Source organism: Misgurnus anguillicaudatus, chromosome 20 (assembly GCF_027580225.2).
Source record: "Misgurnus anguillicaudatus chromosome 20, ASM2758022v2, whole genome shotgun sequence".
Lineage (NCBI taxonomy): Eukaryota > Metazoa > Chordata > Actinopteri > Cypriniformes > Cobitidae > Misgurnus > Misgurnus anguillicaudatus.
The window spans coordinates 35,323,122-35,337,655 of record NC_073356.2 but is presented as its reverse complement, the minus strand read 5'-3'; the positions used below and the strand labels follow the sequence as shown (position 1 = coordinate 35,337,655).

The 14,534-nt window shown below is 33.8% G+C and overlaps 1 protein-coding gene across 1 annotated transcript; it reads right to left on the bottom strand.

Annotated features, from left to right (window-relative positions):
- Nucleotides 1–556: 556 nt before the first annotated feature.
- Nucleotides 557–13,501, bottom strand: zc3h12ab (zinc finger CCCH-type containing 12Ab). The gene is made up of 6 exons (XM_055219356.2): nt 13,347–13,501; nt 12,012–12,548; nt 8,848–8,987; nt 7,693–7,927; nt 7,510–7,610; nt 557–3,296 (listed from the first exon to the last, which is right to left on the bottom strand). Exons 2-6 carry the CDS (start codon nt 12,512–12,514, stop codon nt 2,350–2,352), a joined length of 1,926 nt encoding a protein of 641 aa, XP_055075331.2. The 5' UTR covers nt 12,515–12,548; nt 13,347–13,501; the 3' UTR covers nt 557–2,349.
- Nucleotides 13,502–14,534: the final 1,033 nt, after the last annotated feature.

Below are 14,534 nucleotides of genomic sequence, written 5' to 3'. Positions count from 1 at the left end.
CTCTCTGCACTACATTTTCAGTGCCGTGGTTGGATAGTGCAAATAAGGGGGCGGTATTATCCCCTGCTGACATCACAAGAGGAGCCAAATTTCAGTGACCTATTTTTTCATGCTTGCAGAAAATAGCTTACACAAATATTTTTTTACATTTTCTAGGTTGATAGAGGCACTGGGGACCCAATTATAGCACTTAAACATGGAAAAGTCAGTCTTTTACCCCTTGATGTCACACAAATACACCACTAAAAATAACAAATTAGGGACAAAAACGAACAAGATTACTGTCTAAAATGTGCTTTCTTTGCTCGTGGACATTTAACCAATCCATCATTTACGCTATATACTGTACAGCATGTACACAAGGTTGATTTTTAAAGAAAGTCAATGATTTATGTGAAACTCAACCTTCAAAGTTGACACACGTGCCCTACAGCCAATGCTTTCTAAAGGTTTGGCCTGTTCTAGCTTGTTTTCACACACGTACACAGAGAAAGATTTATATTTAAGGTCACACTGAATGATATACATTTTTATTTGACCAGAACACAAATATGTTTAGATAAATATGCAATTTATTTATTTTTTAGTTTTTACAAAACACAAGCATACAGATAACATATTCAGATTTACATGTTGCAAAAGCAGTTTAATGAAACAATGGCAAAATGTTGCCTACACAATATCATAAACTCCCTTTCACTTCAATCAATGCAAACTAATAAGGGCACTTAAAAGTCTTTAGTGTCCCTTATCTATACCGTTCAACTTCTGATCTGCAATTTTTGGTATTTACATTTGAGAACTTTTGCATTCTGTATGATATTTCACAAGTAAAAAGCAATAAAAAAATACACCAAAGGGTGTGTACACTTCTACCGTTCTGATAGATCAGATCAACAAATGTTAAAGCACACAGTGCCAACACATTTAACTTAAATGGTACTGCAGATCCACAGAACCACAATTCATTACACACAAAATACATTGTCCGGACATCACCTGATGTCATTTTTTTGCTAAAAAGCTGACAAAATTAAATATTAAACTTTTGAGAACTATAGTCAAAAAGGAAACACCTTGTTGGTTAATGCAACCAGTGGTTAATTTACCAAATACATGGGTGATTCTCACGAAACCAGTGAAACACCACGGCACTAATGATTTTAGCTTTAAAATGTGTAATATAGTAACATTAAAAAGCATCAGAATTAACACAATACTGTGTTCTACCTTGCACAATGTGTGATTTCAACGTAAGAATTTATAATTGTAAATTTTATATAATTTTCTGCTGAAATTCTCATTACCGCAATGTGTCCGACTGTGTTGGAACATGCGCTATGTTGTAATTTAATCAAATTAACACAAAAATATTAAGAAAAATAAATAAATGGATGTTTTGCTAGACTACTTTAGATGACAGAAAAAAATATTTACTAAATATTCATGTATAATAATAATGAAGAAAAATTAGGAAAATGATGTGTCCATGCCTGATGTTCTCATCCTCCGCAACACTTTTTGAGAACAGTTTAAGCACACATACAGAATTTTAATAAAGTTTGATTTTGAGTGACCAAGCACATGGACCAGTTACTTCAAGATGGCTACCAGGTAAGATCATTTTTTTACAGTTAATTTGAAATATTGTCTTGTCAGAATGCTTACACGACATTTTGATTATCATTACCGCAACAGATGCTTATTAAAATGTTATTTTAATTAATAGAAGCATAATACTTTGATTTTAAATGCATGTGCAGAATCTCCAAATTATGTTCTTTCAGGTTTGTCATGTCATTTTGAAAATATGTCAGTGTTGATGTTTTCTGACTGTTGCGGTAATGAGATTTTTTAGGACAAATTTTTTAAATTATGTTACAAAAAGTGTTAAATGATAAGTAAAAGTTTTTAAATTAATGTTCCCATTTACTCCAGACTTTGTTTTTCAATGCCTGGTGGGAAATAAAGTAAATTTAAGCAATTTTTACATTTTCATGCTTGACATTTTTAAAACCAAGTTTTCGTGAGAATCACCCACATGTAATAAAAATACATTCAAAAACCTTTAAAATAGCTTAAAAAGGTTTAAGACACGATTTGTATCAACAGTCCATTGTTTAAGATTCATTTTTTTATACAAGTTGGCATAAAAATGCCTTCATCATTATACTGTACTGTATTTTGTTTACTGCAACAAGACCTGAGCAAACATGATGAGTTTTCAGCTATGTAGGATTTTGGACCAATGAGGTTTCACTGTGGGTGGTGCTATCCAGTAGGACACAACAGACATAAAAACTAAAAGCTCCAAAAGTCTTAATAACATTGACTAGTCCTTCAACTTTATTAAAAAGCTCCACCCTGAGATTGAAGAGTCAAGATCTCTGCAGCAAGTCTTTGCGGGTCGAGGATGTAAGGAAACATTTCCATGGCTCGATCTACAAGACGTGAATTGAAAATTGCCAGCAACTTTTTCCTCACCTGCTCCCTCTCGGACCACTGAGGATTGGGCTGGGAATGAGACCAAGGTCCATGTCCTCTTTCTTCCTGCACTGAATTGTGGGACGCTGGAGGATAACCACCATAATGATCGGACCAGTAGCCATGATGAGGTGGAGGAGCACTGCTGTGATGAAACGAATACTGTGACATGTTGACGGATGGGTAAACCGGACCTCCTCCGTATGAATGATAGCGAGGTTGAGAGTAACCTCTGTGTTCTGGGTTGGGTAAATTGGGCAAACCCATGCTGTGGTGCATATTGCCTCCATTAATGCTTTGAGATTCATGGGAGCAGCAACTGCAGGGTTGTCTGTTTGCTGGAACGCTATGGTGCCGCCCACCGGTGGATGGTTTGGACTTCCTGTGGTCGATTTCATAGTGGCGCTCAAGCTGGGGTGCTTCGGGTAATTGACTTTCGTAGGAACCTAAACCAGAATCCAAAAACTCCTGAGATCCGTAAGTATAAGAGCCCAGACCTGGCGGTGAATGGCGGTGTTCTCTCTTCGAAGAAAACTTCTTCTGAGTCGGCTGAGGGGCTCCTTTGATGACGAGTACGTTTTCGCTAGCGTAATTTTTCATGAGGGATCCGCTCGGCTCCAGGGTTAGTTTGTGTTCCAGAACTTCCTCTAAAGATGGACTTTGACTGTGTCCAACAGAGTTCGACTGTGGTTTGTGAGGTGCGGCTGAAATTTTGGCTTTGTCTCGCAGCTCGTCGGCCAGGGCACGCTGGGATTGCTTGCTTCGCTCCGGGTGATGGAATTTACATTTGATTCCGTAAGTGCACTTCTTTCCTGCAGTAAGAAAAAAGAGGGTTCAGCTGTGCTCATAAAAATCATAAACACTTTGCAATCCTATACTCATATAATCAAAATACACAATACACAGTTTATTATAAGGTTTATGCCTTACAGAGGATGTTTATCATTTTCAGAAGACTTTAAGATGTTAAATAAATCTTTGGTATCCCCAGGGTACGCATGATGTGAAGTTCTAGCTCAAAATACCCAAAAGATAATTTATTATAACATGTTAAAATTGCCACTTTGTAGGTGTGTCCTTTTAAATGCAAATGAGCTGATCTCTGCACTAAATGGTAGTGCCTTGGTTGGATAGTGCAGATTAAGGGGCGGTATTATACCCTTCTGACATCTCAAGGGGAGCCAAATTTCAATGACCTATGTGTGCAGAAAATGGTTTACCAAAACTAAGTTACTGGGTTGATCTTTTTCACATTTTCTAAGTTGATTGGACCCAAATACAGCACTTAAACATGGAAAAGTCAGATTTTCATAATAAGTCCCCTTTAAATACAAGTAATTACAAGTAAATTTTTTCATTATTTTTAGCACTGCCTGATGAATCTGTCTGCCATAACAGATATTTACATATATTCTGCACGATAAAATAACACAAATTATGCTCTTTAAAAGTTTACACACCCATGTTCTTAAAGGATTAGTCCATTTTCTTACAAGAAAAATCCAGATAATTTACTTACCACCATGTCATCCAAAATGTTGATTTCTTTCTTTGTTCAGTCGAGAAGAAATTATGTTTTTTGAGGAAAACATTGCAGGATTTTTCTCATTTTAATGGACTTTAATAGAGCCCAACATTCAATACTTAACTCAACACTTAACAGCTTTTTCCAACGGAGTTTCAAAGGATTATAAACAATCCCAAACGATGCATAAGGGTCTTGTCTAGCGAAACGATTGTCATTTTTGACAAGAAAAATGAAAAATGTGTACTTTTAAACCACAACTTTTTGTCTAGGTCCGGTCCAGCGCGACCTAACGTAAATGCGTAGTGACGTAGGGAGGTCACGTGTTACATATATAAAACGCACATTTGCGGACCATTTTAAACAATAAACTGACACAAACAACAATGTAGGAACGGTCCTCTTTCAAAACACTTGTAAACACTGGGGCGGAGTTTCGCGTTCGTCCTCTTTGACCTCTTGACGTATTGCGTGGGGTCAGCTGGCGCATCACGACCGGATCTACATGACAAGAAGTTGTGCTTTTAAAGTGTATATTTGTTATTTTTCTTGTCAAAATGACAATCGTTTTGCTAGATAAGACCCTTATGCCTCGTTTGGGATTGTTTATAGTCCTTTGAAACTCCGTTGAAAAAAAACTGTTAAGTGTTGAGTTAAGTATTAAATGTTGGGCTCTATTAAAGTCCATTAAAATTAGAAAAATACTGCAATGTTTTCCTCAAAAAACATACTTTCTTCTCGACTGAACAAAGAAAGACATCGACATTTTGGATGACATGGTGGTGAGTAAATATCTGGATTTTTCTTTTAAGAAAATGGACTAATCCTTTAACTCTTTCCTCGCCAGCATTTAAAAAAAGTTGCCAGCCAGCACCAGCTTTTTTATGATTTTCACAAAAGTTTAATGCTTTTCAGAAAATTTTCTTCTTTAAATATATAAACATACAAATATATAAAATGAAAGAACAGACCCTTTGATTTCAAACAAACAAACAAACATTTCATCCTATTTCATTTGTTCTCTTTTATCAACTCTCAAATATGGGTAGGTTTCTTCAAAAATACCAAATTTTGAGCAAAAAGCTGAGATGATTGGATTTTTGTGAAGGACTTTTGATAGAGATCACAATCAGAGCAATGATCAAAACATACACAGAGTTCTTACTGTTTTCCCTATGGGGTTGCTTTCAGGTTTTTTAAGTTGGGTAAGAGTGCCACCTGTATTATAGATTCCCAGAAAAACTCATCATTGGCAGGGAAGCCTTTTCTCTTACAGGTTTTTACAGACGCTAGGACACATTTCTCAATACTTAGGTTACTTTTGCTAAACTCCTCACACAGTTCTTCTAACCAACTTTCAGCTTGCAAAGCAGTTCATTTCACATTCAAAATGCACTAAAACTACCAAAACACTTTATTCAGGTCTCAAATCAAATCATTCTTCCAGAACACTAGCAAAGGTTGACAGCCGACAAACACACTTTGTTATCCACAAAACAATGACCTAAAAAAACACTAATAACATGTAGCATTATACAATGTTTTCTTGTGTAAAACAAGGACGCATCTCTGTTTATAATTCACTGCAATATATGTTACTGGAACGAATCATACATGATGTAGAATTCTTCAATATTTTATGTCGTTTATTTCTTTACTTTTTTGCATTGCGTAATTCCAAAATACCATAATTTGTATACACACCATTCACTGATACAGATACAATAGTAATGCTAATCTACTCTGTAGACGCTGTGGCTGGTCCAATTGTCAAATAGTTTTATAGAATTTAATTTTAAGATTTAAACTATATTTCATTAAAATATTACTGAAGAAATATAGCAAATTGCTGTGTTATTCAGTTTTGTATTATGTTATTGTTTTGAACATAAGTTTAACAGTTTTAAAAACAGTATGTAAGCATGTGCAAATTGGCCGCTACGTACAAAGAGTTTTGGCAGTTGTGTCCGAGTGAGAAAAGAATTCATGAAACTTGAGAGATGTAGTCATTGAATGCATTTTGTGCCAAAGCAATGATGATTGATCCTCAGTTTAGCCCACATAGACTTCTGATGTGCTAACTATGTGAAGAGTTTTGCAAAAGCGACCCAAGTATTGAGAAATGTGTCCTAGCGTCTGTAAAAAATACCTGTAATTAACGAGTTAACTTGTCAAGCAGGGAAAGAGTTAATATGGTGTGTTGCCTTTCCAAGAATCTGTTTGCATGTTTGTATGCTTCGACTTTTTATGTTTGAAAAGTGATGCTGCCTGAGGTGCTTCACAAAATAACAATGTACACAATTTGTGCTTTTCAAATGTTACTTAATGCAAAGTATTTTTTTATTTATATTACTTATTAGGGTGGTTCCCCGGACAGAGGTTAGCTTAAGCCAGGACTAGGCCTTAGTTTAAGTAGGAAATATAACTAGTTTTAACACACATGCCTAACTAAAAACATTACTTGTGTGCATTTTGAGGCAAAACTATGGAAGCCCATTTCCGCCACATAAGAAAAAAAATCATGCTCTGATAAATCATAATTATGAGTTTAAAAGTAAAAATTATGACTTTTAAAGTCGAAATTATGAGATAAAAAGTCAAAATTATGAGATAAAAAGTCATAATTATGAGATAAAAAGTCGAAATTATAACTTCAAAAGTCATAATTATGAGATAAAAAGTCGAAATTATGACTTTAAAAGTCATAATTTCGACTTTAAAAGTCATAATTTCGACTTTTTATCTCATAATTATAACTTTGTATCTCATAATTATGACTTTAAAAGTCATAATTTTGACTTTAAAAGTCATAATTATGAGATAAAAAGTCATAATTTCGACTTTTTATCATCTCATAATTATGACTTTTAAAGTCATAATTTCGATTTTTTTATCTCATAATTATGAATTTAAAGTCATAATTTCGACTTTTAAAGTCATAATTATGATTTATCAGAACGTGATTTTTTTTCTTATGTGGCGGAAATGGGCTTCCATACAAAACAAAGGCCACTGATGTGTTTTAAAATATGTTAGTGCAAGTTGTTTTCCGTTTGGATAGCTCTTACATTTATTTTAGTCTAGGACTAGTTTAATCCCTGTCTGGGAAACCACCCAATTAAGTCTTAACTTTAATCTTTATTAAAAATGTTATTCTCTCTTATTAAAAAAAGCAATGCTAGCATCTTACAGATTATGTTTTTATAAGCATTATGTCATTGAATCAAATTGTTTATTTTTTTTTAATGTGTATTGTTATACTGGTCACATACACTTTGCAATTAAATATTTTTGAGGTTTGTTTCCTTATTTTGCTAGATGTTTCACAGAGGGTTTCCTGTACACATGACAATAAACTCCTGAATCTTGAATTACAAATCTCAAGCAGAAGTAAGAAGAAAAAAAAACATGACACACCCTGATGCTATTTAAAGTTTGATTTCTACAACAAGTGACTGCAAGACCTCGAAGCTACTGCATGCAAATCAGCACGTACTCACCGTAAGGACACGGCTGCTTCTTCGGTAAACGTGGAGTCTTCCTCAGAAAGTTGTCCAGGGTGGGACCATGTCTTCCCAAGGGGTCATCGGGGGGCATAAATCTATGCAAACAAAATGTGATTTTCTTAATTTTGCATGATTGACATTTGAAAAAAAAAAAGAAAGTTACGCAACATTACTTACTTATCATTGACGAACGAGTACATTAAAAGCCTCTCCTCGATGAAACGTTTCCATTCTGGACGTTCCCCCTGGAGATCTCGATAGGTGTCATTGGACACAATGATGCCGTCGGAGTCATACGCCAGCTTTACTATGAAACGGTCATCGTAGCAGACCACACGTTTTCCGGCCACCCTTCTGGACGGCGTGAATACTAGAAGTTTTCTCCTCTCGAGATCTCGTAGTATGTGCTGATCTGAACAAAAATATTTATAAAAACTCTTACGTCAGAAGATATTGTGCAACAAAGGGCTTTTAATTTAATCTTAAAGACCCAGCGGCTGCTACAGTCAACTTGCAAGAGCAAGTGTTATGTACACACGAAGTCTTTAAGAACTATGTAACTTCATTATCTCAGCAACAAACAGTGATGTATTATTTGCATTTCATTTGATTAAATAAACATTTCATTGTGTTCTTTTAATCTTGATTGCAATGTTTATCGTCTAACCAACTGCAAACAAGACATTTATCTATTGGCGTTTAATAACATGTTCAAGGTAAAACATTCAAAGCATTTCAATGAATTAACTTCTGGTTCCCACTGATCATGTGCCAATATTTACTCATTACAGTGTTAGTTGATTTCAAGGTAAGCAGGAATTCACACATTTGTTATGAATGTTTGCGTAGTAAAATAGCGACTGTTGAGAGATCACAACTCTGTTAGTTGTTTTTACAAACGTAAGATTGCATCATGTACCCTCAGCCTCTTCAAACTTTGCAATAATTGACATAAGATCAAACAAGCTGATAGATATTACCAGGTAAAACCAGCAGATGCCACAAGCAAAGCATTTTCACTGTCTGCCACTGCGTCACTTATTATTATTACAAGGAAGTATTCGAGGTTTCAAAAACCCCAGGTGCTTCCCAGATTATCTCAAGACGACCTCTTTTAAAAAGCCACATGAAGAATAATCAAAGAGGGGTTTTCTGCATTTCCACTTTAATATACAAGACGTCTACACTTCACTGGCTTTTTAGGAAAATATACTTATTTTATCCATCCATTCAGAAAAAAACAAATTTGCATAGATTATTTCCTGTTTATACATAGTACATACCGATCTAATTTACAAAACAAAAGGTTGCTATGTTTATCTTTTATCATACCTGTAATTGGCACATCAGGTCGTGGTTGTTCTTTTCTCCAGGAAGGCACAAACACTGTGATGTCAGTGTGACCTCGCTCCAGGAAAAAATTCACTGCTAACTGAATTCCCAGACAGGAGAAAACTTCCTTGTTCCCATGGCTAAGGGTCAAAGAAGGAAGTTCTTATCAGATTATTTCATTTATACATTTTATGTACAATAAAGTTGTTTTAAGAGTGCATCACAATACTCAAAGTTTTCACATTTAACTCAATTTAGGGTTCTAATGACTTTAAACATTTAATTCTGTTCAAAATAAATATCCTCAAATGAGTTGTATTTGACCATCTGTCTATTTGTCTTAAAGATCATCATCCAGCATCATAAAGTGGACTTTTTCCCTTTTCAGAGAGTTCGCATTCGCAACGTTTTATTTTAATTTGAACAGGAATGATGAATGTCAAAAAATTCACGTTTATACCAAACTTTGAGGTGGCATTCAACTTCTCTTATAAGTCAGAAATGAATCAAGCATTGCATACAACCATTAAACTTATTTTTCTTTTAAGGAGTCGGACAACAAGTAAATAACTATAATTGGACATCTGAATGAAACAATAATAAAGTGCTTTACTATATTACACTCGTGAATAACAACAATTAGGGCTGTCACAATGATTAAATAATCGTATTATCGTGATTTTTTTACCTCATCGTGATGATTTCAGATCACCGCAATGATTGCACATCTCTCTAAAAACACAAGGGGGAGCTGCAGGATTTTTTTTAGCCACTACAGGCATGTGGTCCAGAACTAATATGATCCAGTACTATGATAGTTTATTTTGATTGCATTTTTATTTTCAATTATTTTTCAAACACTTTATTGTGTTTATTTCTTATGAAATAATATATATTCATTAAGTAATTACTGATATGTGTTATGTTAACTAATTTTTATTATTTAAGTATTAATGTTCACTGCTAGGTAAACCTTCCAATATATTTCATTTAAATAATCACAATAATGTGTGAAAATCATTTCATGAACAAATAAAAAAATATGTAAATTAAATGTCAAAGCAATAAAACAGTCAATAATCGTCTTAATCGCCAAAGCCCTAAAACAGGCAATTAATCGTCACAATTAATTAGACAATTAAACGTCAGCAAAATTTCATAATTGTTACAGCCCTGACTACAATTATATTTACGCATTAGAAATACTACTGTGACTAAAGACTTTACACATACTGATGGATTAATCATTACAGAAATACTCAACAATACTGTTAGTTTAGGGCAGCTGTGGTATAACCCATTGCTTGGTAGTCTAAAAAAATTGTTTAAACACTGTATACAAGTCTTGAAATGCGTCATTCTTCAAGAATGTTTAAAATTATCCCAGCCCCACCTCATGCTGTTTGTAAAGTGTAAAAAGCTGTAATCTAGACTTGAATATAATTTCTTGCCTTAACATTTGTTGGGTCATTACATAATTTTTATACAAAAGTTCGTTTTAGTTTTAATTACTTCACTATAATTATAAAATGTGGAAAATATTAAATGATAAGGAAGTAGTAAAAGTGCCCAAACTAACTGGTAAACTTCCCCTACAGACCAAAACCATACAATAATCTTTTTTTAATGATTTTCCAAACAAAGAGAAATGAGTTCATCCTTATCCACTAATAAGTGCATGAACTAAAAATAAGAATAGAAATGGGCAGTGCCCTAAAACCAGACAGCATTATGCAATGCTGTCAGGCCTGTTCTAGTCTGAATGTACATACATTCAACTACAGGATAACAAGTGTGAGAGACGAAAAAAACCCTGATTTGCATATAAGATTATTTGCATACAGGAGTCATGACAGCTACAGGAGCCTGCAGGGATAAATCTGGACTCCACTTGCAAACACAGGCAAAAATGCAAAGTAGGGGAAATTAAAGAGAACAGTTTTAAAGGATGGTGTAACACACGTGCAAGTCAGATGATTTGTGATTCAGTCTGTCATTTTTTGTGATTTAGGGTTTTCTAGAAAAAAAATCCTCCTACATAATGCAAAGCACAGTGTGTGAAAAAATAATCGTGATACATGTGGACCACAAAACCAGTCATGAGTCGCACAGGTATATTCGTAGCAATAGCCAACAATACATTGTAGGGGTCAAAATGTTCATTTTTATTCCAAAAATCAGTAAAGATCATGACCCATGAAGATAGTTTGTAAAAATGTCCTACTTTAAATATCTCAAAACAGATTTATCATTAGCAATAATGACTTCATTTGGGCAACTTTATTCAATACTTTTTTTGGAACCTCAGATTCAAGATTTCCAAATAGTTGTATATATAGTTGCCAAATATTGTCTTATCTTAATAAACCATACATCAATGGAAAGCTTATTATTAGTCAACTTTCACGTGATTTATAAATCTCATTTTCAAATAAATTCCCATTATGACTGGTTTTGTGGTCCAGGGTCACATATTTAATATTGACTGAGTAGGGTCACGTCAAAGATTAAAATTAATATAAAATGAATGATTGAAATCAAACTTTGATGCTCCAAATCTCATTAAATTCATACTTTAGCCTGGATTTCACATTGTTACTCGATCCTCTGTGAGTTTCTATCGGAGCAGGAATAAAACATAGTTCCTCTAACTTTTAAAAAGAAAATGTTTGCAGATTCTTGTTGTGCAAGAATTAAAGTACATGTGCTCAATCTTCACTAAACGTTTCCAAATAACTTCCTGATTTATGGTTCAACAGACGGAAGAAATTCCCATGAATTATTAAGAAATGATTATCTCCACTGAACGGAGCATGCTATTCTTTATCGGTTTTTATTTAGTTATATAATATGCATGACTGTAACTGAGCATGTAAGTATACAGTAAGTCATGGAGCTTTAAATAAACACTAATCAGGATCTGAAACCGAGTAACCACCACCTGTGACTTGTTTTAGATCTACATTTGCATTTTACTTCTGGAAACGCGGCCTTTTAATGACAGGATCACTGAACGCTCTCAATTATTGTTTTAATTCATTAACTCTTTCCCCGCCATTGACGAGTTAACTCATCAATTAAGAGAAAAAGCTTCCCTGCCAATGACAAGTTTTTCTGATGTAATATAAAGAAAAGACAGCGATGTACCAGTACAGTAAACTCACCTCATGGCTACATTACTTCCATCTATAACAATCGGTCTGAGGGCATCTTCATCTTCTACAAGCTCTTCTGGAGAGTTACGAGAGTGTGTCTGGGCAATTCGGGCCTTACTGCTACCATCCCCACGTGGAACCAGCACCGGGGATCCCGTGGGTTCCTCAGTTTCTCCACCAGCCTGTATTAGCTCTCCCAAAACTTTATTTGTGTCTGCACTGAGGCCGAGTTTCAGGAAGGCAGCGCGGACCTGAGTCTGGGAAAACCCCAGTTTGAGGAACAAGTCGAGCTGGGTCTGAAACTCTGCGGCCAGTTCTGTGGACTCATCAGGAGTCGAGTTGGGCTGGTCCGGGTCCATTTTAGAGTTACAGGTAACAGGTGGGTCATAAACAGCCACGGGGGCTGTAAGCCATGGGGCGATGTCGTTTGAATGTACTCTATTGAACGGTTTAGACCAACAGGAATCCAAAAACGTGTGTAACGCTGGAATGGTATTAACTTCAGCACTCATTTCTTCATCTGGGAAATGTTCTGGTCAGTCACTCCTGTTTAATATAAAAAAATTTTTGATCAGTTTGTCAAACAAACAACATGCAGCCAATTTGTGTTATAAACTATACATTTGCGTAATCGGCTATAAAATCAAATTAATGTTATAAATAAAATTCACACACAATTATAATTATAATATATATATAAATATAAAATATATATATATATATATATATATATATATATATATATATATATATATATATATATATATATATATATATATATATATATATATATATATATATATATATATATAAATAAAAGATAATCGTCACTAACTCAAACTTATAATTAAAGTTGTATATAATCAATAGATTTTAACAAAAGTTTAAATACACAATCAAATAGTCATCAGTATCAGTATGACAACCGTATAAGCCAAATGCACATTTAAAAACATAATTTGATCATGTGTTTTTATGCTGAACGTGAAGTGTTAAATACTTCTTGATAAATGTGTAAAACTGTTAACTGCAAGACTCATAAAGATTACAAAACCACAACACCTACACTAGATTATTACAATGTAACGTATATATTTTCTTTAATGTTTAATTTAAATCAACAAAGTGTAATTTAAATTAAATTGCTAACGTTATACTCTTTAATTTTTACGATTTCTCTAAAAGTTTTAATAATATTTCTACATAAGACCACAATTGAAATAATTATTTAACATCCGACTCAGATAATGAACAATATCAACACATCGCAACTTCCGCTGTCCGTTATTGTACGGATAAATAAAGTCTTATAAAGTTAATTGTGTAAAATAAAACGAGACGAACCTTTAGTTTAAAATCCCATTTCTGCGTATGTGTCGAAGTTTCGAGCCGCTGTCTCTGTATCTCTGTCTCTGTTACTGAATAAAGTTATGCTTCTGTTACACCGACAGCTGTGAAGTACCGGAGAGTGACACGCGACACGCCTTTATGAAAGAAAACAAAACCCGGAAATAAGTCACGCGTTTCCTTACGTCACCGACTTTTATTATGTAGCGCAAAAATAAATAAACAAACAAACGATTAATTTATTATTTACTTTATATATTTTTTATATTTTACTCCTTAATGTTATTGTTTATTTTATTATGGGTCTTGCTATTTTATTTAGGTATCTGAACTGAAAGTTTGACGTACCAAAGAAAATGTCATGTTTCTTTATAACTTTATCGGATTCAGATAAAATGAAGTAAAAAGAAGTAAAAAAATAAAAAAAATTCCCTGATCTAGAATCTGTGGTAAAACATAAAGTTTCTCCAGAAAACAATATAACCAACTCAAGAACAGTGAACAAAAAAAAGATATAAATCAGAATCTAAAGTATATAATATATATATATATATATATATATATATATATATATATATATATATATATATATATATATATACACACAATTGATATATATATCATGTACACACTAGAAAATGTAATGTAAATAACATAAGATTAACAATAAAATTACTTTTTGGTTATTTTTATGATGTTGTTTTAATAAAGCATTTTTAACACCCCGAAACATCTTAAATGAAACTTGAACAAAAAGCAAACAATGAATAGTATGATCTCATTTATGGAGACCTAAAACTGAGAATTTCACTTCCTCAAATAGAACTTCCTCAGTCACATTGAGTGCCTTCCTTGGTGCTTTAAAAAAATTTCACACTACAAATTTGTTCCATCAAACCCCTCGCCTACAGTTACAATACATTCACACTTTCGCATTTAGTGGATGTTAATTTGGGGTCAAGACATACAAATGTCACAGAGATAACAAGGACAGAACTTTGAACATTTAGCTATGTGTTAAAAGTAGTTTCCTTTGTGGTTAAACAGGGAAACCCCTGTTATAACAGTGATTGGCTAACAGAACCTGCAGATCATCTGCCTTTACCACAAAACAAGATTTTTCCATAAATAACAAGCAAGTAGTAAATGACAAAGCACTGTGAATCATGTTTGTGCATTTCATTT

Coding starts and splice junctions, on each gene's coding strand:
- zc3h12ab (XM_055219356.2), bottom strand. CDS start 12,514: ATGAGTGCTGAAGTTAATACCATTCCAGCGTTACACACGTTTTTGGAT. Junction 7,611..7,692: donor TACTCGTTCGTCAATGATAA/GTAAGTAATGTT, acceptor TTGTTTGCATAG/ATTTATGCCCCCCGATGACC. Junction 3,297..7,509: donor GAAGCAGCCGTGTCCTTACG/GTGAGTACGTGC, acceptor TTCTTACTGCAG/GAAAGAAGTGCACTTACGGA.